General features: G+C 40.2%; 1 protein-coding gene across 6 annotated transcripts in view; it reads right to left on the reverse strand.

The window, feature by feature from the left end:
- PRKN (parkin RBR E3 ubiquitin protein ligase) overlaps positions 1-27745 on the reverse strand; it is a 1411643-nt gene that overhangs the window by 725615 nt on the left and 658283 nt on the right. For all 6 annotated transcript variants that reach the window (XM_054686972.2, XM_001153913.6, XM_054686973.2 and 3 more), the window contains one exon: positions 7127-7210. In XM_054686972.2, the coding sequence (XP_054542947.1) occupies positions 7127-7210 (84 nt within the window). The remainder of the gene's footprint in view (positions 1-7126; positions 7211-27745) is intronic.

Below are 27745 nucleotides of genomic sequence, written 5' to 3' on the forward strand. Positions count from 1 at the left end.
TGGATTGGGTTTTTGAAAAATGTTCTAAGAAAACTTTCTAGTTTGTCACCCCAAATTGCATGTCAGACAACAGAAAACACTTTGTCACGCTTAGACACCATTCAATCATAATCTGAGTATGACTTCAAAGTTTTCACAATTCAATTTTGTTTAGAATTAAGAAAATATGACTGTGGGGACCAACGTAAGGGCAGGCAGAGCATTTCTCTTCAGCCAAACACCAGGGCAGAAGGAAAAGGGGAGTGAATGAGTCCATTTGTCCTTTACCTCTGTTTTCATTTTCCACTCTCTACATTTAAGTGTCCAGCTGCTCTTTGACCACAGTGGGACCCCTCAAAGCCACAAAGGCTGGAATTGCTTAAATATATATTTGGAGATGCTTGTGCCGATAGTTATTGTACAGTGCAGACGAGCATGGGCAACACGAGAATATGGAGCCCACGGCTCTCAGGCTGTGCAAATGAAGACCGTCATTTGTGACTATCTCAGGGACACTTTTCAATCCAAGAGTATTTCTTAAAAACAAAAGCAAACCAACCTTTTATTGTTATTAGATACCAGAAAAAAAAAAAAAAACCAAAACATACAGTTCACACATGAAACCATCCTGAGAAATTCTGAGTCTCATTTTCTGTGATTCTAATGAAGTCTAAAACAACAATAAAAACAGACAAAAGAAATACAGATTCCTTGGAGGATAGTAATTTGATCAAACTAAAACATTATTAAGAAACTTTTTGGACATACAATACGGAAATGACTTCTGACATAAATCACAATTGCTCAGTATTAGGAGACTTATTTGCTATTAATTTTGCTTCAGTCAACATCTCTCAACAACATGAAATCAGAGGTGCAGACCATGAATATTAACTTTCATTTAAACTAATGCTCCAGTTGGCATATACTGAGCCTAAGAGGGGGAAAGTGTGAAAAATAGATTGCATGTTGAGTAAGATGAAAACACTCTATTTATTATACTGAGTTTAATAGTTACATTATTTATTATAGTTCAGGGGATAGTTATAAGTATCTAATTTCATTTGAAATAAATCTTGGAGTTATTGTAAGAGGTGTTACGCTACTTGTTCTGATAAGAAAAAAAAATGTTTGATGTATAAGAGTTGAACTCCAGTCAAAATCAAATAATCTAAAAAAGAAAATGTTATTTTACATAACACTTCAGGTAAATTCTGCCTCTCAAAAATAGATGATATATAAAAAATATTATAGCTTGTGTAATAGGAAATCAACACCCCTCAATAAGAATTTCTTTAAAATGACCTTGGTCATTTATTACTTTAAAGAGATCACTTAAATTTTCTTTCTTTTTTATTTGAGTAAATACCCCCATCCTAAACCCTACTGTGTGACTGTCAGGTGTGAGGCAACAGGCAAGGTTCTTGCAGTTGGCTAAGGGGCACCTCATTACCAGAAAAGCACCGCTGAAGCCACAGGTCTCGGAGGGGAGCGTTGGATGACAGTGGACCTCAGTGTTACGAGTTAGGATTCGGAACTCAGAAATAATGCTCAGGCACTAGGACTTCAAGGTTTTCCTTAGCCTATGTGTGCCCAAGTAAGAGAAACACACATCCCCCAGTACACATACAAACACAAATTATTGTTTTAAGTTTTTAAGGCCAGTGTGTCCAATCTTTTGGCTTCCCTGGGCCACATAGGAAGAAGAATAATTGTCTTGGGCCACACATATAATACACTAGCACTAAAAATAGCTGATGAACTAAAAAAAAAAAAATCTCATAAGAGAGTTTACAAATTTGTGTTGGGCCACATTCAAAGCTATCTTGGGCTGCATACGGTGCCGTGGGTTGAACAAGCTTGGTTTAAGGTATCATAGGTAAATTATAAAATGAAGATTGACACAGAATAACTAAAGTCTTATGCCATATCCAAAGTTGAGTTAATTTCACTAATGGAGAAAATCCTAATTGATTTCATCCCCTTTTTAATCTCAAGCATATATCCTTTGAGCTGACTGGAATTCTTTTTATAAAAAGGTAAGAACTAATAGTATGCTCCCTCCTAAAATAACAGCGATTAGCATAAAGCTGAATTAGGTTCAGGTTTCTCTGTCTAAAGGAGAGTTAGGGTCAAGTTTGTATTTGTACTCTTAAAAACCAAGGGTAAACTTTACTGCTATTTAAAACTATCTACTAAGATTATCTTTAAGGGTATAAATATTAATTAATTAAGAATATATTAGGAACACTGCTATTTTAAGTTCTAAGTACATGGATATTTTGTCTAAGTGATAGAAATTCAAATTTTTAATAAACTTAAAATATATAAAATAAATTATATATAGGGTCCAAAATACTGTCAAAACCTTGACTTTAGAAAATACAGGAGTCAGAGTTTATATTTAGCTGCATTGTGAAAATGCAATCCAGAAAAATGGTTTTAAGAGAGAGTGAAAGAGTTGAGCTCACACTGAACACTTAACTTGGGCTAGCTATTGTCATGGTTAGTGCTCAAACCTTCAGTCCCTTCACTTAACAGGCATTTAGTTGGTGTTTATTAAATACAGAAGAAAAAATATAGTTGGATATGATGCTTCCTTTTCCTACCTTGATAAGAATATCTTTGGGTATTTATGATCCTTAATTCCCTGTTTAAATACAAATTTAGCTACACTCCAAATATCTGCTATGTGGTACCCTTTCATTGTTGTTTGTTCCCTTATTTCCATTTAGATCTTAACATTGACTCAGTGATTTGAATGTCCACGTGTAACAGATTTTTAGAGTTATATTTTTGCTATTGATAGTTAAATTTCTTAATGTCCTAAAACACGACCAGTTGTTATCCTCCAGTTGCCGAGTGACTCTCTCCTGATGTCGTGGGCTCACTGGTGGTATGAATCGGATGCATCCTTCCTAAGCTTGTACTGCAGGAGCCCTCAACTCCACAGAGAGCTGTGTTACTCTCTCTCCCACCATGGTGTTAAATTTATCCACATATTTTGTTAATTCTGACAATGTTTCCTTAGTACATTTTGAATCCGTGTTACTAAGATCATACCATTTTAAACTGCTTTATCTTCCTGCGTTACTAAACCTTTCTAATCCTCAAAACCTCAAAAGTCTCCTTTTCCTGGGATGCTGAACATATTTTTCCTCAAAACCTCGCATGTCTCCTTTTTTAGTAATGTTTCCACCCTCTCCTGAAAATCTATTTTATGTGCAATTAAAATGGTATCAACAGCATTCTTGAGTTAATACTTGCCTGGATTATTACTTTCCATTCTTTTACTTTCGATGTTTTTCTGCTCACATGTTTTAGATATGTCTTTTGCAACCTGCATAAAGCCAGATTCTGTTCCTTTAACCCAGTCTAAGAGTCATTGTCTTTTACATTTCAGTTAGCGCATTTCCATTTCTTTTCATTTCTGTTACATGAGGTTTCACTTGTGCCATTTTTGTGTGCACTACTTAAGTTGTCCCATTTTCCTATATTTCACCCCCTCTCTTTTTTTTTTCATCTCTCAATTTGGCATTTTGTATTTCAGTTCTATCCCTTGAATGGTTATACTAGACAATGTAGGTTCACCTCTAACTTTGAGGGTTTAATGTTGACAATGACTAGACTGACCAAGTGACTGGTCCAGGAATTGCTTCCCAGGAGGTCCCAAGCCTGAGGTTCCAATAAGGGTGGGGAAGATAATGACCTTGGCACAGGGACCATGACCTTTGAGGACACGGCTGGCTGTCTCTCCTGGAGAAGGAGCTTCCTACCAGGCCCAGAGGAGCATGGTCCATGCGGAGCACTGAAGACCTTTGAACTCGAGCCCTCGCTGGGACTTGAGGCCACTCCCACCTCCCCCCAACCACCGTGGCCACACAGCTGGAGTTGATGAGAAGCCAGGGTACTGAACAGCAAGGACTTGAATCCAGCCAAGACAGGGAGGCCCAGCTCTGAACCTATAAACACATGGTGTTCGGAAAGGCCTGGAGAAGCAGCAGCCATTATTTACTGCCAGAAAATTCACGAGGCAAGTCCCATATGTGTTAGGAGTGTGAGGAACCACACACGTCCTACAAGTGCTGCAATGACAAGAAAGCATCCGAAATTCCCCCCTCATTTGGCACCAGGATCTTCTATGCAAATAAAGGTCTTTTCAGTGCAGGGAAGATGAGGAAACCTGGAGCCAAAGCTGTCGCCTCCTTCAGAATTCCAAAGTCCACACCGCAGAAGGGATTTGTTGGGGAAGCCAGGCTGAGAAAGTTCCCACTCACTCAGCACGGAGAATTCACACCCAGGAGAGGCCGTCTATGCGAGATTCTTCAGCCACGCTCAGGCCTTAAGCATCTCGAATGCTGACACTGGAGAGATGCCTGGTGAGTGCAATGTGTGAAGAAGCTTCATTTGTCACCCGGAACTTCACAGGCTAACGGGCCTCATGAGCAAAGCCAGCGTGGGGGACTTTCCGCCGCAGGTACACCCTCGGGAGTGCACATCAGAGATGGTCTTAGGGCTGCTGTGCACGCGCCTCCGCATCCTCGTTCAGGAACAATGTGTTCCTGCCTGAGAGGCGAGCAGGAGCGTGGCCTTTGTGAGAAAGGCTTCGGTCATGATGCAACCCCATGTCCAGAGCACCCATGCCAAGGGCCATGGGGTGGCCACAAGGGCCACAGAGTTGTGAGGCCTTCGGGGGCGATGATGTACTTTCTGACCTTCCCTGGAACCCAGGGTGAGTTGTCACCCCCAGGGCTGATGGGAAGAAGCCTTCCTTCCTCTCCATCCTGGTGGGGCAGCTGCCACCCCAACATGATCAAAGAACACAGCCTCTAGTGTCACCCACACTACCCTGGAGCAAATCCAGACTGTCCTGTGCACAGAACTGGCCTAATCTGAAAAAGGGGACCCAAGGGGTGTCAGCTGGAAGCTTCTGGGCAAGGCTTCCTTGTCCCATGGATTTTAAAGTCTCTATGTGACAGCTGTGATGGCTTCAAACAGCCTATGAGTCCCCTTATTTGTGGACTGTGGTATCCAAAGTGGGCAGAAGTTGCCCGAGAACAAATCCCCCAAAGATACCAGGATTGACTGTCATTAGATGAGATCGGGCACGTTCAGGGTGGTATGGCCATAGACAGGAATGACTGTGTTATCAAACTCTATCCTCCATGTTTTTTAAGTTCTCTTTTATATTTTAAATCTATTATGTTCTGGCTGCATTTAGGATAATTTTTTTCAGGTCAAATTTCAGATCTAAGTTCTATTTTCTCTTTTTACCTATGTCTTATCTGCTGTTCAGCCCATTTAGTAAACTTTGTGTCAATTATTATAATTTATATATAATTCTAGAATTTCAGGTGTGTGTGTGCTTGTTTAATTTGACTGGATATTTCCAATCGTTTTGTTTTGTTTTTTTAATCTTTTATTTTTTAAACATATTAAGCATCCTTATACTCTATCCTTGATGATTTCAATTTCTATGTTCTTTACTGTTTTGAATTCTGCTCACTCTTATTCACCATGGCTTGTTTCCACATATATGTTGTGATTTTTCTGATTGTTAATTTATGTTCCTTGAAACACTGAGAAAATTATTTCAGGACTCCTTTGAAAGTACAGGGCTCCTAGAGGATTTGGGCTACTCTCAGCCCAGTACCCAGGACTACAACTCATGACTGACTACATTAAACAACATTCTAGACCCAGGACTTTCTGTGCCGCACAGGAAGAGTGACTATTGGCCCCAAACTCAGGTTTGAGTTATAGATATAACTCTAACATTATACACATAATGTTGTATATATGTATACCATATACATACCTAGAATGTTGACCCTAAAAACTTGTAAGCATAAACCCATCGGTTTGTACTTACAAGTTTATAGGGGCAAGATTCTAGGTATGTATATATGTATAACACATATGTATATATGGAAACATAGATGTATATATAATTATATTATTAGATGCAATTATATCTACATATTATGTATGCTATAATATATACATATTACATTTGTATACATGTAAACGTATGTAATTACACTTAAGAATTCTGCCCTATGAAATACGCACTCTAATTTCATCCTGGTAGGAAACTGGCAAGACTGTGTGATACCTCAAAAATCTGTGAGTGACATACAAGTCATTATCTTTCTTCAGGATTTGGATGAATAAAAATCTGTTCGTAGCCCCTAGCCCTAGGCTGGTGGAGAGTGACTGTTTATTGTTGCCCACTGCCATCCTGGTATCCTTCCGATCAGCCAGCAGATTGGCAAGAGAAAGCTCCTCTCATGATTCTCGCTCAAACGCTGTACCTGTTGCTGTTGACAGACTCTGTTCCTGAGAGAAGGTATTAACTGCCAGCTGGCTCTGACAGTTTGGGAACTAACGCTGACATTTGTGCTGGCAGCATAACAGTATTTACAACTCAGGAAATGTATACAGTTAGATTACGATGGAGCCAGCGAGTTTTGAGGTTAAAAAAATACAACAATATACATGTGAAGCATGACCATAATAACAAAATTAACTTAACAATAAATTCAGAGCTTAGGGGTTCTTTCAGGAAATATCTGCGGTCTATGAAACATATGGCATATACGTGCAAAGAGAGAAAGGATTACAAAGAACAGAGGATGGTAATTCAATTACATCGCCGGCCACCCATACTATATTTTGTAATAGTCCACTATGTCAGAAAATTACTAAAGAAAGGTAGAAGTAGATAAAGCAGAAAAAAAAATCAATTTTGAATGATGGGGAATATAAATATAAAATATCACTGGAGCAGGAGAGAAGGTGAATCTCATGCTTCTGTAATTTTTCTTTTGGAGGCTCTGCACTGGCTCTCCTTTTCTCACCTCTCCTTTTCCTTCTATGGATATAACTTTGCAATGAGTTTAAATTGGCACATTTCCACACGGTCCCCCCAAATGATTAAGTCACTAGGAAAGTGACCCTGAAAGGCAGGGGCACAGGTTGGAATTTTGGTGAATGTAATTAACCTATTTAAATATCATAACACTTTTGGCAAACATTATTAGATGGAAGAACAGTCAGTTGACATTTTGTCTCTAATTTCCTAGCAAACAGTGAAGATGTCATCATTTTCTTGCAATAAGAGGAATGAATGTGACCAGGTACTTACTGCACTAGTCCCAGGGCAGTGTGGGGATTGGCATTCACCACTCATCCGGTTTGGAATTAAAACATCATCCCAGCAAGATGGACCCTTTGGGAAAAAACAACAATATATGCTTATATGAGTTATAATAGAAATGTACTCCTTAAGACATGTTTTCACTTATATTATAAAATAATAGTGAAATTAGTGTGTAGTCCAATGATTTTCAAAGTGTGGTCTGCGGACTCTGGGGGTCCCCGTGACCCTTTCAAGGGATGTGCTAGGTCAAAACTATATTCATCAACATACAAAGACTATATTTGACATTTTGCTCCAAATCTGTTCGTTTTCCACTTATAGCCTCCCCCTAGGCCTGAGGTTAAATGCACCTTACTAGAAAGGCCATCCCTGACTTTGCTCCACTTCTGTGTCTGCCCTTTCAGGCTTCCTTTGCTTCATAATAATTATTACTACCGTCCCCACCCAACCCCACCATGCAGTGGCCCAGCACAGAGCAAGGGCTGTCTGTCCCTAGTGACCACAGCTACACAAAAGCCAACTTGGTCTACTCTGTTCCCTGAGGCATCCCAGCACCTAGAGGAGGGCCTGGCATCGAGGGGGTGCTCAGCAAGCTTCCCTAGGCATCAAAGAAATAAAAATTCAATAAAAGCAACACTTCTTTTAAATTAGAGAAGATCATTTAAAATGAAATATCAGTGTCAATTATTGCATTCCTCTTGGAAAGCAAACCAGTAAAAAGCATCACAAGCATTCAACTGGTTCATAACTTTTTGACTAAATTTTAAGAAATCGGGCTGTGCACGGTGGCTCATTCCTATAATCCCAGCACTTTGGGAGGTTGAAGGGGGCGGATCACCTGAGGTCAGGAGTTCAAGACCAGTCTGACTAACATGGCGAAACCCTGTCTGTACTAAAAATACAAAAATTAGCTGGGTGTGGTGGCACGCGCCTGTAATCACAGCTACTCAGGAGGCCAAGGTAGGAGAATCGCTTGAATGCAGGAGGCAGAGGTTGCAGTGAGCCGAGATTGTGCCACTGCACTCCAGTCTGAGTGACATAGCAAGACTCCATCTCAAAAAACAAACAAACAAAGAAACAAAAAATCAAAAGCAAAAGGCAGATAGGGGAGAGGGCACAGGGGATCAGGAGCAGCAAATTTCCAGATCCTCAAATCTTCTAAACAGAAAGTTCAGACCATCTACTTGGAAACAAAAATCAAAACAGAATGTTTAAATTGCAGCAATACCTTCAATTTCAACCTAAAATTCTGTGTCTGACCTAATTATCAATTAAATGGGAGAATGGGAAAAAGTGGCTTGGGGAGATACAAGTTGGAAAGTTGGCTTGTATGTCTGTGAGGGCTCAGGGTTCAGGAAATGATCAGATGCCTGAGGAAAGCCCCAAGTGGCAGCCTGGACCTCCTCACCGTGGGTGGAGCAGTGAGGTGGCCACGGGAGGGGCGGAGTAAGAGGTGGGTTGTCTCCCCAGCTGTGACACAGAAAGGAGGAGGAGGGAGGGTGGCATCAAGGGCTGGAGGAGATTGACAGAGCTTCCGGGAGACGTGGTATGAGGCCAGTGCCCAGTGCAAGGCAGAAGGTTAGGACTCGGGGGCAGAGGCTGTGGTGATTTTACTACCAACGACGTTTGGACCCAGCTAGAGTTTAAGTTGTAGGAGCGAAATCGGTCATCACAAGGCCCATCTCTGCTTCAGGAACCAGTGCAGAGCCGCCCTGGCACTTCGTAGCAGATGCTGAGGAAAATGCCGTGGGAGGTGGGCAGGGGTTCACAGCCACCCCTGCCAGTCTGCAGGAGTGCTCCCTCCCTCCCTCCTTTACCATTACATGTGTGCACACACACATGCATACCACATACTCACACATACATGCACATACCACACACACTCACACAGGCATGCACGCACACAGGCATGCACGCACACAGCATGCCACACACCACACCTGCATAAACACACCACATACATACACGTGCACACACATCCCACACACCTCACACACCCCACACACATATACCCACATGCATGCATGCACACCAAGACACACCACACACGCACGCACACCAAGACACACCACACATGCATAAACACACCACATATGTATATGTGCACATATATCCCTCACACCCCACACACCTAACACACCCCACACACATACATCCAAACACATGCATGCACACCAAGACACACCACACATGCATAAACACACCACACACACTCACACGCACACACACACAATACCACACAGCACACAGGCCTACACATACTACATACACTCACACACTCATGCATGCACACATGCACTATTCTAGAGAAAAGCAGGGGACGCAGAGCAGTTCTCCAGGCCTGAGCCGTACCTGAAAGAGACTGAGCCATTTGACGGAGGCTCTTTACCCCAGACTTCAAAAGATCGGTGCATCTGGGATCCACCGATCATTAACCCAAAGGCCGCCGCTTAATATGGAGGTAAATTTGCAGAAGAGTTCTAGCAGGACTGAAGCTGCGATGGTTTGAAAAGCCTGCTTTCAAGCTTGGCCCTTGGCTGGCATCTGGGAATGTGAATTTTGGAAGCGTCCACCTCATTCCCTTACTGCTACGGGTGGTGTGCAGAGCCTGAACTGTCTGCACAAACCATGGCTATGCGCAACATCTTCTCACCCTCGGCAAGGCTGGAATTTTGATAAGCCCCAAGCAGAGGTGTCTGCATGACCAGTTCCCACTAAAATCGCTGGGCACTGACTCTCCATTGAGCTTCCTGGCAGACAACACTTCACACGCGTTGTCACAACTGAGTGCCTCTCGAGTGACCACTGGGGGAGGACTCAGAGCCTTGCCTGCGGTTTCCCCTAAACTCCTCCCCCTGGGCCTTTTCCCCTCGCTTCATATCCTTTTGTTGTAGTGAATCTTAGCTATGTGTGTGACAGGACAGCAAGTCCTGCAGGCTCTCCTGGTGAATCACTGAATCTGGAGGGGGGAGGTGGTCTTGGGGGCCCAGGACATGACGACATAGGATTGGTGATCAAGGCAATGTTCTCCCAGGCACATAGGAGGGTCGGGGCTCATCATTAATATCACACCAGTCACAAAGAACAAGCCGTTTCATTTTCTTTGCACATCCCACTGTGTTCACGATAATGGAAGCACTTATGTGATTTTCAACTTTAGAGTAACACTGTTAAAACTGAACAGAGGATGTTAATTATGATTATGTAACCAAATATATATGTTATTCAGCTTGGACAATATAAAAGCAAAAACAGAAATGTGAGGACTTGGAAGGCAGAAGTGAGGCTGGAGAGAAAACAGAAAAGTGCTGATGAATTCCCTGACCTGCCAAGCTGTTTTTATTAGAAGGTCGTCTGCACCTTTGATTTTTAAACATGAGCATATATTCACTCGATAAAAGTTACAAATGTATAGAAATAAAAGAGAGGAAAAGAAATGATACCTACGACCTTGATCACGTTCATCAGCCTCATTTTTCCGGCTTAAAGTGAGAAATTCAGTGGAGATAAATGTGGCTAGAATGCAGTCTGCTACAATGAATACACTTTTTAATGTGAGGACCTTTCTTACTCCTATACAAAAACTTTGAACTATAGTTGCTTTAGCCATGCAACTTCTGCAACGCTGTGTACGACGATTAGGCAATTTAGGTTTTATATTTTCTAAAATATGACAGGAGCAAAGTGAAATGTGCTTTGTAATGGCATAGATTCACTGGGACATTTGTTTCTATTTTCTGGATAGTCATAACATTCATACTAATAGTGTGAGTAGTATGGATAAATTAGCATGTCTATTTTATTATATTGAATTCCCATATTCAACAGAGGATTTTAATTATGATTATTAAATATATATGTAATGGACAAATTACATGGCAAATCGCAAATCCTTTGAGGGGAACCCAGAGGGCATATCTTGCCCCTTTGTTTTAATGTCTGTTTCTCTGTAGGTTGTGGTTTGTTCTACCTTTACGGACACTACAAATCAGATTTCTCTCTTTTTTAGACAATTAGGAAAACTTTAGAGTCAAATTTGTGGACCAGCTCTTACAATTTTACATAAATCATAATACACACTTCGCTTACCAAAATTACCCTTGGCTTCCTATTACTTTCCTTGGATCCCTTTCCTCATCTAATTTAATTTTTCCTGGTTTTCATCTGCATGTACCCCTGCAAGCTTGTCACATCATTCTGAAACGAGTCAGGGGATAATTAGGTCATTGTCGGGCCTTGTGATGTAACCTGACTGACAGCTCTAACAGGAGCAGTGCTCCCTGGGATGGTAGGTCATCTCGCCTCCAGGGACAAGGTGATCTCTGGCCAGATGCCTGTGCCGAGCTCTGGCTCTCATACTGTGGTTGGTGGCAATTCCCAGTGAACCATACTGTGCTTGAGGCACCGAAAAGTCCCTGCGTTTAAAAGAAATCCATTTCGCTGTGGTTAACCATTAACTAAATGGGACAACATTGCTTCTCTTCTCTGGAAGTTTTTTCTGACTGACTCATGACACATGCAATGGTCAATAACACACCTACGTGGCAACAGCCAAGAAGGAGCACTAATAGGCCGGGCATGGTGGCTCATGCCTGGAATCCCAGCACTTTGGGAGGCTGAGGCGGATGGATCACCTAAGGTCAGGAGTTCAAGACCACCCTGGCCAACATGGTGAAACCTTGTCTTTAATAAAACACAAAAATTAGCTGGGCATGGTGGCGGGTGCCTGTAATCTCAGCTACTTGGGAGGCTGAGGGAGGAGAATCGCTTGAACCAGGGAGGCAGAGATTGCAGTGGGCCGAGATCACGCCACTGCACTCCAGCCTGGGCGACAGAGTGAGACTCTGCCTCAACAAGAAAAAAAAAAAAAAAAAAAAAGAAGGAGCACCAATAATTAAATGCAGGAATTAGGGCCCAGTTATATTTTGCTTCACAGAGTAAGACTTCTTACCTCAAAGTCTAGAATTCAGTGAGACTTTTCTGTGCATATCACAGATGTTTATTTTTTCATATTTAAATTTTTACTGCCCTAATAGCAACTAAAATATTTATGGAACAATTCCCGTAATTGCCACATCAGGTACTATGTTACTGACAAATTCGTGTTTTACAGAGACATTATAGAAAACTCATTCACACATTCTTCTTGATTTCAAACCATAACACAATGGTGTAAGTAGTAAAACTGAATGGAATTCTTTTGAATCTGGGACTTTAACACAGTAAAATGGATATGCTAGTTTATGCAGCTGCTCACACTAATAGTGTGAATGCTATGGCTATCCTGAAAGTAGAAACAACTGTCCAAGTGAATTTATACCCTTACAAAGCAGATTTAACTGTGCTCCTGTCAAATTTTGGAAAACATAAAACTTTAATTGCCTAATCATTGAACACAGTGTTTTAAGAGTTGCATGGCCAAAACAATTATAGTTAATAGTTTTTAAATAGTAGCAAGAAAGGTCTTCAGATTAAAAAGGACTGCAAAAATGCATGGCAGTAGAAGGGAGCTATGGATGATAATACGTCAATTACAGAAGCAAAACCACTATTTCATCCCTCAAATCTACCAAATTAGAGAAAGATATCTGAATAAAATGTCACATAGTCTAATAGGAAAAATTTGGCTGGTTTTTAGAGAACGTTCCCTTTTTTTTGCCTAGTAATGACGACAACCAAGAAAAATATATGAATTATTTTAGCAACACTAGCAGGGTGAGGAAACCACGGGCTGCTGGCCAAATCCCACCTTATACAGACTCTGTGCTAAGAAATGTTTTCATGTTTGTTAATAGTTGAAAAGCATAAAAAGAAGAATGTTTCGTGACACATGAAAACTATGAGAAATTTAAAATTCATTGTCCATAAAGTTTTATTGGCATATAGCCACATACAGCATGGTTGCTTGTATGCTACAATGAGCTGTTGCAACACAGACCTCATGAACCACACAGACTATCACGTTTACTGTTGGGCCCTTTATAGAAAAAACTTGCCAACCCCTGATCTACAGCAAATTAAATTTTCCAAACTCATACTGAAAAGTACTCTTTTATTTTTAATATTGTGGCAGCACTTTGGCTAACATATAATCGCATATGTTTGTATGAGTAGGTATGTCCTGGGTCTCAAGTGAGAAATTACAATGAAAACCTTAGTGCTGTTGACCTGAGAATTCCGAGAAGACGGTGATAGAGAAGCAGCAATTGAATCCTGGGATTCATCAAATTGTTTGCATCAGTAAGTGGAAAATGACAACTAGAGATGGCATTTGTGGATTGGTCCTGACTAATGTTACTGTCTATAGAAAAGCGTGAAGCAAATATTATCCAAACACGTCTATATGATGCACGTAAATCAGAAATACAGAAAAATGACCCCACAGAGGGAAAGCATTGATAAAATCTGTAACATGTGGGTTTTAAAATTTATTTTCAAAAGTTCTAGAACTAATAATCTGAAAGCCATTTTGGCTATGTCTTTCAATGCCCAGAAAAGTGGAAAATTGAAGTATGTAACTGACTAATTCATATCCAAATATTACTCAGACACAGCCCAGACTCACAAAACAAAATAACTATTTTTCTTGAGTTATCTAAATAAATGCTATAATCTGCTCATCATATGTGAGTATATGCATTGATGCTTAAAATAAATTGCTAATTCTATTTTCCAAAATGTTAATAGAAAACCATGGCATTTAAAGTTTTTGAAAAATGTTATTTAATCGTAATTTTACTTAAACTATACTTACCCTATTATCTCATCTTGTCATCAAATATGAAGGATTTCAAATATTCTCTTGAATAATCCACAAACATTTAAGCCACATAATTAAGTGTAAGGGACTAAAATAATTTTGTAAATCATACTAAGGACATAATACAACAACAGCAAAACTATCTTGAAAAAGCTGTACCCAGAAGCTTGAGTCCTCCCTTGATGTTTTTCTATCTGTGTCTGCAACAAAATGATACAAAGAAGGAGCTTTGAAGTTCACAAACCTGTTGTATTTCATTTCTACCAATGACTAGCTATATGTTCCCGAGCTAGTTGCATGGACCCATTCCAAACTTAGTACTCTTCATCTGAAAAGTAAGGAATTAAATACCTACTTCACAGAGTGTGCATGAAGATTAAATGAAACAACACAAATACAAACAACACCGTGCAAAGGCAACACAACAAACGCCTTTACACAGTTCCTGGCACATAGAGAGTTAAAAAAATGGCAACTGTTACAAGTATTATTTCTTATTTCTCAAAATAGAACTGCCTGAAGAGGGTTATTTTTGGTTTAGTAAAAACTGAGCAGTAAGAAGCCCTTTCCAAGGGACCTGGACCCACGGCCCAGTGGGTTTCTGAATTTATCCTTTTTCTCAATTTCCCTATTATCCAGCCCTCCCCAGGATCATGTCACTTTCTACAGCATGCTGTTTATAACTCTTCTAAAGCATGTATCGCCCTATGTCATATAGTAGACACTGACACTGTTCTGAGCATCCATCTTCCTTCATTTGATTTAAAGATCCTGCACTGTCACAAAGCCAAGCACAGTGCCGTGGTTAGAGCAGCAGCATGATAAATGCAATCATTAAATAGTAACCAGGAAAAAGAACGAAAAAAATTCGTTAAACCAAAATATTCATCCACTTACCAAGTATTTATTGTTGCTCTTAAACCCTGAGACTGCAGTTATAAAAAAGAGAGAATAATCGCTTTTCTTGTAGACTTTCTATAGTAGCTACAAAAAAATGGTATTACAAATGAACCAATCACATCCATTAAAATGAGTAAGATTTTTGAAAATGCCCATGTCAAAGACGGGCAAGTTGGAAGACAACTGGAATATACACACTGTTGGTGCACATGGAAAATAGTATAGTCACTGCTGAAATCTACTAGGCATTCTTTTTTTAAAGTAAACATAAAAGTAACATATGACTCAGTTATTCTACTCTTAGGTAGTCATGTGAGATAAATGAAAATATATCCACACAGAATGTTGCAGGCAAGTGCTCCTAACAGTTTTATTCATAGCAAATGTAAACTGGAGGGCACCCACATAACTATGAAATATTTCATCTGACTGGATAGACAAGATGTAGTATAACTATTCAGTGGATGACCACTCAAGAATAAGCAGTGTCCTGTTACCTATAAATGCAACAACATTAACAATTCTCAAAATCAGCCTGAGTGAAAGAAGCCAAACATGGAATATGTGGCATGATTCCATGTATATGAAATGCAGAGGTCGCTTGGGGCTGGGAGCACAGAGTGGGAACAAGCCACATAAACACATAAGGGTTATTTTGGGGGTTATGGGCTGAACTGCATCCCCTCAAAATTTATGTTTAAGTACTAACCCGCCGTTCCTCAGAATGTGAATGCATTTGGAGATAGGTCTTGACAGAGGTAATTAAGTTAAAATGAGGTCATTAGGGTGAGTCCCAATCCAATATGACTGATGTCCTTAAAAACAGAGGAAAGGCCATGTGAAAATATGGGGAGAAGGTGGCCATCTGCAAGCCAAGGACAGGGGCCTTGGAAAACACCAAGCCTGCTGACACACGTTGATCTCGACTTCTAGCTGCCAGAAATGTGAGAAAATACATTTCTATTGTTTATGCTTTCCAGTCTGGGGTATTTTGTCATGGCAGTCCTAGCAGACAAATATAGAGGGTATGGAAATGTTCTTTATCATGACTGTGCTAGTGGCTTTATGTTGTTATGTACTTGTCAGAACTCCTCAAATTGTACCCTTCAAATAGAGAAAGTCTATTTACACAAATTATTCTCAATAAAGTGGGTAAGGAAAAAAATGAACTGAGAAGTTGACAAGGAAACTCAATAAGAGACAGAGGCTCTCTGTAGCAAATGTTGCTTGAAAAACTGAATATAAATATCTCACTCAATACAGAAAGCAAATGGGAACTGCTTTATAACCTTGGAACAGGTAGAACTTCCTTGTAAGGACACAGAAGGTTCTAATCCCACATAAAGGAATGTATAAATTGAATTTCAATGAACATTAGAGCTCATCAAAAACACTAAAATATGACTATGCAAGCCACAGACTTGGGAAAATATTAGTAATACATATAATCGTAAAATAAGTAATCTCAGAGCTTATAAAGAGCTAATATAAAGGACACATTAATAATACAGACATAAACACACCAGTTACAAATAAGCAAAAACCTTGAACAGGCTATTCACAAAACAAGACATATAAGTGGCCAATAATTATATAAAACGATGGTCAACATCATTAATAACAGGGAAAATACAAGTTAAAATCACAAGATACAATTTCACTTGATTTCACATTTTAGCCACTATGATAATACTAAATGTCGGTGAGGATAAAGATTAACAAACGCTCTCATATATCATTGGTGGAAATATAAAACAACCACTTTGAAAATGGTTTTGGAATTTCTTTCTTTTTTTTTTTTTGATACAGAGTTTCACTCGGTCACTCAGGCTGGAGTGCAGTGGTGCGATCTCCGCTCACTGCAAACTCTGCCTCCCAGGTTCAAGTGATACTCCTGCTTCAGCCTTCCAAGTAGCTAGGATTACAGGCATTTGCCACCACACCCGGCTAATTTTTGAATTTTTAGTAGAGACAGAGTCTCACCATGTTGGCCAGGCTGGTCTGCAACTCCTGACCTCAAAAGATCCGCCTGCCTCGGCCTCCCGTAGTTCCGGGATTACAGGCAAGAGCTGCAGCGCCCAGCCCTGGAATTTCTTATTACATTAAACATATAGTTAAACTATGACTCAGCACTTTCACTCCAAGGTGTTGGTCCAAGAAAAATGAAAATATACACACACACACAGCAACACAGACTCGTACAAGAATCTAACATCACAGCCTTACTCATGTTAACCCAAACCTGGAAACAAGCAAACGTCCTTTGACAGTGACTAGAATAAACCATGGGGTATCACATAGTAGCAGACTCAGAAATGAAAAGAGAGCTACTGAGTCACACAACCACACGGATGAGTCTCGAAACAAAACACCATATTTACCGAAAGGAGCTGGCCATAGAAAAGTGTGTATTATATGATTCCATTTATATGAAATCCAGCAAAAAGAAAGATTAATCTATGGCGATAAAAATCAGAAGAGGTTATCTTTGGAATGGGGAGGTACTGACTGGAAAAAGAGATAAGGGAACTTTCTGGAAATGTTCTACATTTTGGTTGGGGTAGTAGTTACATGAGTGTATGTAACTGTCGAAGCTTTTAGAATTGACACAGTGCATTTTGTAGAGTGTAAATTGTTCTATAATTTAAAATAATAGACTGAATCTCCTATCCTATCCTTCAGTGATTTCCTCTTAGCTTTTGGAAACAATAGTCTGTGATTTCTGTTATAAGATAATCCAAGCCACTGCCAATCAACACAAAAGACTAACCACTCCTAGGGCTTTGAACTGGTTACTAACCTTCATCATCAGGCTACAAAACTCTTAAAGTCAAGGACTGTGTCCTACATATATCTATGTGCTTTGCTGTGAATAGATAAATGTTTTACCTAAACATAGTGAATACACAAGAATAATTAAGTCAGACTTTAATTTTCTCATCTGTAAAATAATGAAAACTGAAAAATCTGTGTTTTCAAAGTTACATTTTCGTTTAAGCAGGGTACTTTCATTACATGAAATTGTCTATAGTAACCAAATACATAAAACAAATAAAGCTGACCCAACGTGGTTGAAGAAGAAGGACGAGTCCCCAGAATTCTCATTAATGGCCTCTTTTCTCTTTGTCCCATGTGATGCCCTTAAGGGCCCTCCCCACAGAAAACAATTTGAAATCCTAAAAGTCTCTTACAATAATACACCATGGGTATGCTCAGAGAAAAGTCCACAGTGGTAAAGAATCTGGCAGAAGATGGTTGAATCAAATTGTATTAGGGTTCTTCAGAGGGGCAGAACTAATAGGATCTATGTGTATATGAAAGGGAGTTTATTAGGGAGAATTGGCTCACATGATCACAAGATGAAGTCCAAGGATAGGCCGTGTGCAGGCTGCGGAAGAAAGAAGCCAGTAGTGGCACAGTCCGAGTCCAAAAGCCTCAAAAGTAGGGAAGCCAACAGTGCAGGCTTCAGTCTGTGGCTGAAGACCTGAGAGCCCCTGGCAAACCACTGGTGTAAATCTAAGAGTCCAAAGGCTGAAGAACCTGGAGTCTGATGTCCAAGGGCAGGAGGAATGAAAACATCCAGCATGAAAGAAAGATGGAAGCCAGAAGACTCAGCAAGCCAGCTTATCCCAATTTCTTTGGTTTGCTTTGTTCTAGCCATGGGGGCAGCAGATTGGATGGTGCCTACCCACATTGAGGATGGGTCTTCTTCACCCAGTCCACTGACTCGAATTTCAATATCCTCTGGCAACACCCTCACAGACATGCCTTGAAACAATTCTTTTCTTTTTCTTTTTTTTTTTTTTTGGTCAATTTTAAAAAAAAATTATATGTTAAGTTCTAGGGTACACGTGCACAACGTGCAGGTTTGTTACATATGCATACAGGTGACATGTTGGTTTGCTTCCCCCATCAACTCGTCATTTACATTAGGTATTTCTCCTAATGCCATCCCTCCCCCAGCCCTCCACCCTATGACAGGCCCCAGTATGTGATGTTCCCTGCCCTGTGTCCAAGTCATCTCATTGTTCAATTCCCACCTATGAGTGAGAACACGCGGTGTTTGATTTTCTGTCCTTGTGATATTTTGCTGAGAATGATGGTTTCCAGCTTCGTCCATGTCTCTGCAAAGGACATGAACACATCCTTTTTTATGACTGCATAGAATTCCATGGTGTATATGTGCCACATTTTCTTATTCCAGTCTATCATTGATGGACATTTGGGTTGGTTCCAAGTCTTTGCTATTGTGAATAGTGCTGTAATAAACATACGTGTGCATGTGTCTTGATAGTAGCATGATTTATAATCCTGTGGGTATATACCCAGTAATGGGATTGCTGGGTCAAATGGTGTTTCTAGTTCTAGATCCTTGAGGAATCGCCACACTGTCTTCCACAATGGTTGAACTAATTTACACTCCCACTAACACTGTAAAAGTGTTCCTATTTCTCCACATCCTCTCCAGCATCTGTTGTGCCTGGAAACAATTCTTTACCAGCTATCTAGGCATCCTTCAACTGAATCAAGTCAACACCTAATACTAACTATCACACAAATCCTTAAAAGGCCATCCTTTATTTTCTCTCTCTCTCTTTTAAGGAAACACATATTAGCTGTGGCTAACACATATGTTTATTAGAACACATATATTATGCTCTTTGCTATGGTCTAGATATGTCCCCTAAAATTCATGTGTTGGAAACTGAGTTCCTAATGCAACAGTGTTAGGAGGGGGGCCTAATGGAAAGCGTTTAAGTCACAAGGGCTCCACCTGCATGAATGGATCAATACCCCTAAGAAAGGAGCTTGCAGGAGTGGGTTCTCTTTCTACTGCTCTTCGACCATGTGAGGACACACTGTTCCTCCCTTCTGGAGCACATAGAATTCAAGGTGCTATCTTAGAAGCAAAGAGACCAGGCCTTGACCTGCTGGGGCCTTGATCCAGAATTGTGAGAAATAGATTTCTGTTCTTTTTAAGTTACTCAGCCCCAGGAATTCTAATATAGCAGCACAAAAAGAACTAAGACATTCTTAAAAATACTTAATTGAATCACTGATATAGATCACATGACATTATCCAGGTGAAACAGACATTTGTCTTTATGTTATGGCAGAAGCTTTCAGTTGTTCCTCTCTTCTTTTATGGTAATAGAATTTCTGATTTATAGCTGAGCATACGACTCCCGGGAAAAATGACTCTACCTCCCAGCTTCCCTTGCCTGACTGGCCATGTAAGTGATGACCAACAGGATATAACAGAGGTGTCCTGTGGAAACTTCTACTTGTCCTTTTCTTCATGCATTTTTTTTTCTCTCCTGTTTGTAATATACATAGTGCATCTTGAACCACAAGTTCAAGGTTATACAACGTAGAGCAACAATATAGAGAGAGTCTGGGTTCCTGTCATCATGAAGTGCCACAGCAGCCTTGAACCACCTATCTAAACTTTTACATGAGAGAAAAACTGAACTCTCACATTACATAAGTCACTGTTACTTTGAATTTTTAAGATATTCACTGTCAAATTCAATGGTCATTATTATTACAATTAAATTAACTTTGTTTTGATAGAAAAATCAATGGAGCACACAAAACAGTAGCAATATTCTATGATCTAAGAAACCAACAAGAATTTTCTTTTACATACATGAGGATGTTGACATAGGAAGATAAATAAGTCTTTTGGAAGACAAAAGTAAAATATTACTTATAATACATCAGGGAATAAGACCTTATTTATAAGTTCATGAGTTTTTACAATTACAGAAGTTGACCACAAAACCCAAACTTTTAAAAAAGCATTGATCATTTTGATGAAAATCTTTACCAAATGTGTTCTATAGTCCATCCTTATTTCAGCAGATTACATGCGACATGCATATGATGACTTAGCTTTCTAAAAAGAGCAATGGTATAACGAATATATGCCACATGCCAGAAGCCATAGTTAATACCATATGTACCTCATCCCTAGTGACCTATAAACAAAACAAGGTGGGCAGTACCACAGCCTTTTTTACAGATGGAGAGACTAAGGCTTGGAGATGCTAAGAGATATGTCCAAGGCTACAAGTTTACAAAGTAACAAAGTCCATTTATCATAAAAGTATTTGTTGTTTTGTTCACTTTTCAGACACAGTTTTAAAAAATACATGTCAAATAAGCATTTTTTATTTACTGTTTTACCATGAACTACAGTGAAATCCTTGCTAACTGTATCTCTTTCCTTCAGAGGCAGATGTCAGACAGATGTCACCATCATGTCAGGATGGTGGACACTTTCCTATCTGGTGGGTAGGAAATCAGTAACTACATTTACTAATTATGAAAACACCACCAAGTTAAGATTTTGTTACAAGACATGTGTACGGACATACATTTTTGGAATATATGTCAATATCTTTACACTCCTTTGGCCTCTTTGCTTATAACCTGCTTTTCATTTAGTTATTTCCTGAGTTTTGTAGGTGTTTTTCTTTTAAAGTCTTTATTATCGACAGGTTTTTCCAGGTACATTACTTCATTTATCTCAGAAATCATACGAGACATTATACTTGGCATTTCTTTTCTATTGCTGTGTAACAAATAACCACAATTTTGTTGCTTAAAACAACATGCTTTTATGATCTCACAGTTTCTGTGGGGCACGGCCTGGTGTGACTTCTGCTCAGAGTCCCATGAGGCCCAGTCAAGATGTCGGCTGGGCTGCTCTCTTCCCTGGAGACTCCATTACAGCGAAACTAGCTTCTAAGCTCTCTCAGGCTGTTGGCAGAATTAACTTCCTTGCAGCTGTCATTACAAGGGCCTCGGCTTTCTGCTGCCTGTTGGCTGGAGGCCTCCTGCCGTTCCTTGCCATGTGGGCTTCCTCACCTTGGCAGTTCACTTCATCAAGTCAACAAGGAGAGGGTCTGCTCCAGTCTCCACTGAATCCATCATAAGTAATATCGTCAGGGGAAGTCGTAGATAACATAATTGGCACGGTCAGGGAAATGAAATCACTTTTGCTGTATTTTCTTGGTTAGAGAAAGCAATTTCACATGAGCATGTACAGGAGGTGGTGGGAGGTCACTGGGCCGGGGGGGTGGGAGTCACCTTCATGTCTGTCCATGCCCCGTTTAGCAAATTAGGAGAAAGAGCTTTCATAAAATTAAAGTTTCAGAAATGGTAACTCAATATATAACATTAGTTGTCAAGTGCTCAGGCTATTTTTCAAAAATATAAACACATGTTTCAGTTTAGGTATGTGAATATTTGAACACTTCCTTGGAGTCCTCCTTTTAAAATTTCAAATAAGTCATTTTATAGCTTGGGAGATGATATGGTTTGGCTGTGTCCCCACCCAAATCTCAACTTGAATTGTATCTCCCAGAATTCCCTCGTGTTGTGGGAGGCACCTAGAAGGAGGTAATAGAATCATGGGGGCTGGTCTCTCTCGTGCTATTCTCATGATAGTGAATAAGTCTCATGAAATGTGATGGGTGTATCAGGGGTTTCCACTTTTGCTTCTTCCTCATTTTCTCTTGCCACCACCATGTAAGAAGTGCCTTTCACCTCACGCCATGATTCTGAGGCCTCCCCAGTCATGTGGAACTGTTAAGTCCAATTAAACCTCTTTTTGTTCCCAGACTCAGGTATGTCCTTATCAGCAGTGTGAAAATTGACTAATACAGGAGATATTAAGAAATAAATACCAGATGTAACCAGAAACTGAGTTTCTGTTTATTCTGGCATGTTAAACTTTACAAGATTAGAATATGTTACACAAACAGAAACATGTTTTGCTTTAATGAGTGTATATATTCCTTTCTAACTTGAATTTATTCCCTATGATTTCTTAGAGCAAGAACATATTATAGAAGCAGTTAACTAAAAGGCTCACTACGGTTAATTCTGCAGAAAGCAATAGAAGTTTATAGAAGTTAATTCTGCAGAAAGAAATAGAAAGGATTAATTGTTCCTAAGTAAGCCAAGTTATCTCTACAAATTGTTTAAAACAAATATTAGAAGGAAAACAATAATTAAGAGAAGATCTTAAGAAGACACCTAATCTAGTTCTTATTAATATTTTTCATTTCTGATTTTGATATTATATGAATAATAAAAAATCCCTCATTTGAAAAAACTTTATATGGTATACAGGACGCAAGAGAGGCAAAAATGATTTTTTAAAATTCCAGCCAGTCTCCAAGAGACTATGATCATAATAAAAGCAATGGCAATGGCATCACCTTGCATTAGTATAAAACAGGTTTGTCTACAAATCGCTTTCACATGTCCCAAGCCAACCTTGATTTCCAGTGAAAATCTGTTAATGCTGTGTTCTATAGAGCTCTGAGCCACACACGGATTACTTGGTCGTGTGTTGATAATTTGTTCATGTGTAACTGCAGAACTGTTGCCCAACAAAACCCTGGCCCCAAGCCCAAGTATTCACTGGGTTCTCACATGTAACTACTTGGGTATATCTTGATGATTACATCATGCATTTTCATAAGAGTATCCATTTTATCTAATGATTTGTTAATCATCAAAACAAGGATCTTCCCTCATTTTGTAATAGAACAACTGAAGTCCATGCTTTTCTTGGAAAATATACTCATATTTTAGTAAAAGTTTGATCACAAGGCTGGGCAGAGTTAGCTGGGTAAGTTTGACTCTGCTCTATGTGGGGTCAGCTTGGATGGTTCAGTGGGACTGAATGGTTTCTTTTCAATGTGGCTCTTTTGCATGGCCGAGTGGATGCTGAATATAAGCTGAGGTCAGTGGGCTGCTGTTCTTAGTTCTTCTTAACAAGGGGGTGCCTTAGAGCAGTGGTCCACAACCTTTTTAGTTGTCTGTCATTGTCAACATGCACAGGTTTGACGGAAGACAGTTTTTCCAGGGACCCAGTGGGATGGTTTCAGGATAAAACGGTTCCACCTCACATCATCAAGCATTAGATTCTCATAAGGAGTGTGCAACCTAGATCCCCCGCATGCACAGTTCACAATAGGGTTCTTGCTCCTAGGAGAATCTCATGCTGCCACTGATTTGACAGGAGGTGGAGCTCGGGCTGTAATGCTCGCTCGCCTGCTGCTTATCTCCTGTTGAGTGGCCTGGTTCCTAACAGGCCACCCCTGCTGGCCCAGGGCTTGGGCACCGCTGCCCTAGGGCACAGTAAGTGCTTTCTAAAGGTGACTACCCTAAGAGAGAGGAAGTAGAAACTTTCAGTTTCTTAAGGCCTGAGCCTGGAAATGGGCAGAGTGTCATTTCCAACATGTTCTATTAGTGAAGCAGTCACAGAGCTCAGATGTGCTAAAAGAGGTTGGTATTTAAAGAAAATAATTCTAACAGCACATCGTGTCACGTTTTCATCTGGCATTTCACTGGACGGTATTCAACATTTGCAGTTTAATATTTTGTGCCCTTGAGCACTGCCACCCTTAGGAAGGTGTTTGGTGCTGTCCACGCCCTCATCTGTGAAATGGGGGCAGAGACAGCACCAAACACCTTCCTAGTAGATCAGCTCTTCTTAGCCTCATCTCTTGTCACTCTATTCCCAGCATTTTCCCCACTTTCTGACAATGTGGCCCATTTTGATTTTCCTTTATTGTTATTCAAAATACCTTAGTAATATATGCTTTATTAAAGGCCTTTAGATAATTTAAATATCACGAAACAGTAATGTATCTCATGGAATATAGTTTACAGACACCTAAACAATACAACAGCACTAATTCTTCTGGTTCTCCAAAAGTCCAATAGGATCCCTCTTAAATTTCCATCAGGTCATGGGCATGGGCAGACAGTATCTGTGAACTTATCAGTGGATTCCAATTATTTTACTGAATTTAATTTTTTTTTTTTTTTTTTTTTTTGAGATGGAGTCTCGAGCTGTTGCCCAGGCTGGAGTGCAGTAGCGCGATCCTGGCAAACTGCAACCTCTGCCTGCCGGGTTCAAGTGATTCTTGTGCCACAGCCTCCGAGTAGCTGGGATTACAGGCACATGGCACCACACCCACTAATTTTTGTATTTTTTCAGTAGAGATGGGGTTTTACCATGTTGGCCAGCCTGGTCTCGAACTCCTGACTTCAAGTGATCCACCTATGTCGGCCTCCCAAAGTACTAGGATTACAGGCTTGAGCCACCGCACCCAACCTATTTTACTTAATTACTCTAGTTTCTCAAAGACACTCTTCATTTCTCCTAGTGTTTGGAATCACTACCAAACACTATCATAAAGTTCTGAAAAAGCATTCATTGTTGCTAATTTTAAGTCATTGATTTATTAATTCCTTCGACAAATAATGAGCATCTAAAAAGTGACACACATTTTGCCAGATTGTGGAGATGGAATACTGAAAGAGACTTTCGCACGTCAGGAGGATAAAAGTGATTACACAGGCTGGGCGCGGTGGCTCACGCCTGTAATCCCAGTTGCTTGGGAGGCTGAGGTAGGGGAATCACCTGAACCAGGGAGGCAGAGGTTGCAGTGACCCAAGATCACGCCACTGCACTCCAGCCCGGGTGACAGAGCGAGACTCCGTCCAAAAAAAAATATTAAACAGGCAATTAATACTGAGACTCTTTGAGGGTATATTGGAGGGATGAGAGACCTCGACTTCTGAGAGAGCTGGGTTTTAAGCTGAGAGCAGAGGAATGAGTAGCAGCAGTAGGTTTCGCGGGAAGAAGTATTCTGAGCATGGAGAACAGAAGAAAATTCCACAAGCCCTGAGACTGATTCTTGGAATATCGATCCCAAACAAGATGATTTCTCAGATACTGACAAGTAATCCATAAATAGTCCATTTTTATTCGTGCAATTTTCTAAATATCTCCATCCATACCACTAGTCTTGATAACACAATTCAATTATAATATACATGTAACTGTAATGTACACAAGTTCCTGATTTCAAAGCAATGAGGATGTCAAGATGATAAACAGTGGTTTTGTGCTTTGGTATCAGAATGATTGGGTTTCGAATCTAATGGCCACTACCAGCCAAGTCAGGATGGGGGTGTTTCTGAACATCAATTTTATGATATGTAATGTGGAAATAACAATTGCACGTAACAAACAGGACTGATAGTTAAATGAGATAAAGTAGTTAGCAAAATACCACACGCATAGTGAATATTCGATAAACGTTAGTGGGTACTGCTGAATAACCACAGTAGAACAATATCATCATGGAAAGAACTCAGTAGAGAAAGACTCAGAAGATCTAAGTTCAGGATGCAATTTCACTTGAGTATCACCTCATCGATTTAACATCCTCATGCCTCACTATCTCATCTGTAAAATGTGGGTACAGGCCAAAAGAGCTCAGGGTCAAATAAGGTAACAAATGAGCTAATTAATGTGAAAACCATTGAAGCTACAGCAAACAGGTCACACAGATAGTAGTAAATGAATGAATGGAGCAAGGGGTAGTCTTGAAACAGTCTGATAGGAGAGAGAAGTGTACTCACGCTTACTCACTTTATAACAACCCCAAACCTGGGACCACTTTCAAGTAAAAGTGAACTTAAAACACAATGCTGCAGCTGCTGTTGGCCTCAGCGTTAACCAGAGCAAGTGTCTATTCCTGTATTTATTACTCAGTACTGCCAAGTTAACTCAATGGCTGCCTAAACAGAATATCTCAGCTGGTCTTGAAAATTTTCCCAAGTACTACCTCTATAGCTTTGGGTTTTTTAGTTGTTGTTTTTTGTGTGTCTGTTTTCTGAGACAGGGTCTCGCTCTGTCACCCAGGCTAGAGTGCAGTGGCGCGATATGGCTCACTGCAGCCAAAACCTCCTGGGCTCAAGCGATCCTCCCACCTCAGCCCCCTAAGTAGCTGGGACTCCAGACGTGCATCACCACACCTGGTTAATTTTTATACTTTTTGTAGAGACAAGGTTTCGCCATGTTGGCCAGACTGGTGTGGAACTCCTGGGCTCAAGCAACCTGCCTGCCTTGGCCTCCCAAAGTGCTGGGATTACAGGCTTGATGCCCTGCCCTCAGCCCTCTACAGATTTTAAAACATAATTTGGCAGATAATTCACTTCCAATACAAAAACGTGTTTGGTATCATAAAAAGCAAGCATTTCATAATCTAATACTCAATACCATAATTTACCCACTCTGAGAAAATTATCACAAGAAAAAAGTCACATGGAGAAATGCAAATCAAATTCACAATGAGATACCATCTCACACCAGTTAGAATGGCAATCATTCAAAAGTCAGGAAACAACAGGTGCTGGAGAGGATGTGGAGAAATAGGAACACTTTTACACTGTTGGTGGGACTGTAAACTAGTTCAACCATTGTGGAAGTCAGTGTGGCGATTCCTCAGGGATCTAGAACTGGAAATACCATTTGACCCAGCCATCCCATTACTGGGTATATACCCAAAGGACTATAAATCATGCTGCTATAAAGACACATGCACATGTATGTTTATTGCGGCATTATTCACAATAGCAAAGACTTGGAACCAACCCAAATGTCCAACAATGATAGACTGGATGAAGAAAATGTGGCACATATACACCATGGAATACTATGCAGCCATAAAAATGATGAGTTCATGTCCTTTGTAGGGACATGGATGAAATTGGAAATCATCATTCTCAGTAAACTATCGCAAGAACAAAAAACCAAACACCGCATATTCTCACTCATAGGTGGGAATTGAACAAGGAGATCACATGGACACAGGAAGGGGAATATCACACTCTGGGGACTGTTGTGGGGTGGGGGGAGGGGGAGGGATAGCATTGGGAGATATACCTAATGCTAGATGACGAGTTAGTGGGTGCAGCACACCAGCATGGCACATGTATACGTATGTAACTAACCTGCACAATGTGCACATGTACCCTAAAACTTAAAGTATAAAAAAAAAAAAGTCACATTTCTTAAGAATAATTCTCATTAGTGTAAGGGAAGTGACTCGTCCTCCACAAAAATG

This window comes from Pan troglodytes, chromosome 5, assembly GCF_028858775.2.
Source record: "Pan troglodytes isolate AG18354 chromosome 5, NHGRI_mPanTro3-v2.0_pri, whole genome shotgun sequence".
NCBI lineage: Eukaryota > Metazoa > Chordata > Mammalia > Primates > Hominidae > Pan > Pan troglodytes.